We start from the raw sequence: 2330 nt of genomic DNA, 5'->3' as shown, positions 1-2330 counted from the left end.
TGCAATCAGAGCCGCATGCTTGGCTCCTCCTGGGATCTTGGCTAGATGTATGTGTCCCAGAGCAAACTGGGATGAAACATTTTCAGGCAAGAAGTTAAAGTAACACAAATGCTCATTAACAGTGTTAAAAGCTCTCTGCTAGATGACATCTAGCTAAGAAGACAAAAGTTATTAAGTACTCAATAGCTCTGCTTGTGTAGAGCATGAAGATCTTAGTCTGTCTAGCAGAGTAGCTCCCTGTAGATATTTCTTTTCCCCTTCTTGTCCCCATTAGATCCATTCCTCTAACGACAGTTCTGTCTTGACTTCAGTTATTCCTGAAAATACAGGTTTCTCACTAAGAAAACTGAAATTGTTTTCCCAGTGACAGAGGACTGCATGAAGCCCTAGGGTAGTCACGGATGTCTGCTTGATGATTCACCAACACAAGACAACAATGTTCACTGAGGCCGAAGAGACAACAACTGTGCATGAATTGAAAAAGTTGGTGGAGGGAATACTGAAGAGGCCACCAGAGGAGCAGTGGCTCTACAAATATGACCACCTGCTGGATGATGATGATAGGACTTTGGCTGCTTAAGCCACAGCCTAGCAAAGCTGCTGTCCTCATGTTCCTGACACAGTGGGCTGGGCTTTATTCAGACTTGGCAATGGCATCTTCAAACTATTGCATGTTGACCCTTTTCAAGCACCGCAGAACTAACTGATGTTACAAAGTCACAGGGGTCTGGTGGCAGCCTGAGTGAGCAAGCCTTGTGCTAGAACCAGCTTCTCCTGTTTTGCCTCTTGCAAAACAGGGTGCTGGTCATGTCTATGTATCCTGTGTCCATCCACACCCTTCCAAGTGTGTCTATCTGACCAATAAAGCACTGCAATTCAACTACATCATGTCAGTGTGCTGTAGCATCCAGGCAGCTAGCAGAACAGTTTAATGTCCTACTACTCGCATTAGTGCTACAGGAGAAGGGTGACAGCAGCTACATGTGTGCCTCCTGAACTGTAAATGGCATGTTCTGCCACTTGTGTTTTTCTCAGCCAATGCATGAGAGCTTACCAGTTCTGAGCTGCTGGGTTGTTTATTATTTTTTTGGGGGGGGAAGAAGTGTTGCACAGACTAACTTGGTATACAAGCATTTGTTTCTCTGCCTTCCTCTTGACTTCTGACAGTAGTGCTTCTGAGGAGTTTGGCTGGAAATCTTGGGGGACAGGGGTGTAGAAGGAACTTCTAGTCCTGCCTGTAGCAAAATCTTTAGGAAGACTATAACCTTAAGATCCAAGCAGAGGGAAGGTTAGCAAATGGAGCTTATTACCCCAAAGTTACGGGACATTGCACTAATACAATGCACAACAATTAATTTCTGGAGTTGACATGAATGACTGGCATGGACTGCTGAAAACCTCTATCAACTGGGCAAAGATTTTTTTCTTCAAAGTATTAGGAATTTGATAGATGCTTTCTGGCATCTGCCTTTTCCATTCTCGAAAGGCAACAAAAATGCAGTGCGAAAAGGGTAGTATGCCCAGAAACTGCAGTTTGAGAGGTCTGTAAGAAAGAAGCTGGTTACCATAGGCACTAGTTCAGTCCTATCAATGTTTCTACTGTTAAGAAAGCTTACGAAGTTGATTCTCTTACCAAGCAGAAGTGACCTCAGCACTATTTTTTTTTTCTATGAACCAGATTCTCTGTTTCAGAATTAGTATTAGACTTTCCTTTTCATCCTTGGTGATGATTTCACAAACCATCACATCAGACTCAGCTCACTCTGCTGTGCTGCAAGGGGCAAACTCCTGGTTTTGCTCTGTGTTAGCAGTCAGAGGTGCTAATGCATCTATTCCCTTAATGAAACTCTGAAGCAGTGTTACTAAGTTTTCATTCTCCTGTGCCAACGGTAATTCAGGCAGGCCAGTCTATGTCCAAGTTCAAAAAACACTCTTAAAACTACTCAGTCCTGTCCATGATAGCTCCTTGTAGGTTTCTCTCTGTACTGATAGACTAAACACACTTCTAAAATGCTGCTTACATTCTTAAACCTCACTGGAGCAAACAGAAATGGAGATCGAGTCTGCCAGTTTAATGAGGATCAAGGTTTTTGTGTTCTATGTAGCTCCGACTTGTCCATTCTAGCCTCCTGCACAGGAGCACTGTGGCAGAACTAGGATGCCATCTAGTGACTAGTGAATTTATAGGAGAGAAAAAAACAATACCAAAAAAAACCCCTTAGCAACAACAGAAAAAGTTCCAGAGCTGTTGTATGTGTAGCTAAATAAGCTGTACTAATGTAGCTGGGCTGTATTTAGAGCAATCTGCTCAATCAAGCTCCTGATACTTC

At 43.1% G+C, this 2330-nt stretch overlaps 1 protein-coding gene across 1 annotated transcript; it reads left to right on the top strand.

Moving 5' to 3' along the window:
- Window positions 1-390: 390 nt before the first annotated feature.
- Window positions 391-762, top strand: TCEB2 (transcription elongation factor B (SIII), polypeptide 2 (18kDa, elongin B); the record flags this gene model as incomplete). Its single annotated transcript, XM_010075097.1, is given in 2 exon segments — window positions 391-692; window positions 695-762. Coding segments are annotated over 2 exon segments (370 nt in total), but the record flags the coding sequence as incomplete, so codon positions are not given.
- Window positions 763-2330: the final 1568 nt, after the last annotated feature.

This window comes from Pterocles gutturalis, unplaced genomic scaffold (genome assembly GCF_000699245.1).
Source record: "Pterocles gutturalis isolate BGI_N339 unplaced genomic scaffold, ASM69924v1 scaffold7457, whole genome shotgun sequence".
Lineage (NCBI taxonomy): Eukaryota > Metazoa > Chordata > Aves > Pterocliformes > Pteroclidae > Pterocles > Pterocles gutturalis.
The sequence above is the reverse complement of the archived record's forward strand: the minus strand, read 5'-3'. Positions and strand labels throughout refer to the sequence as shown.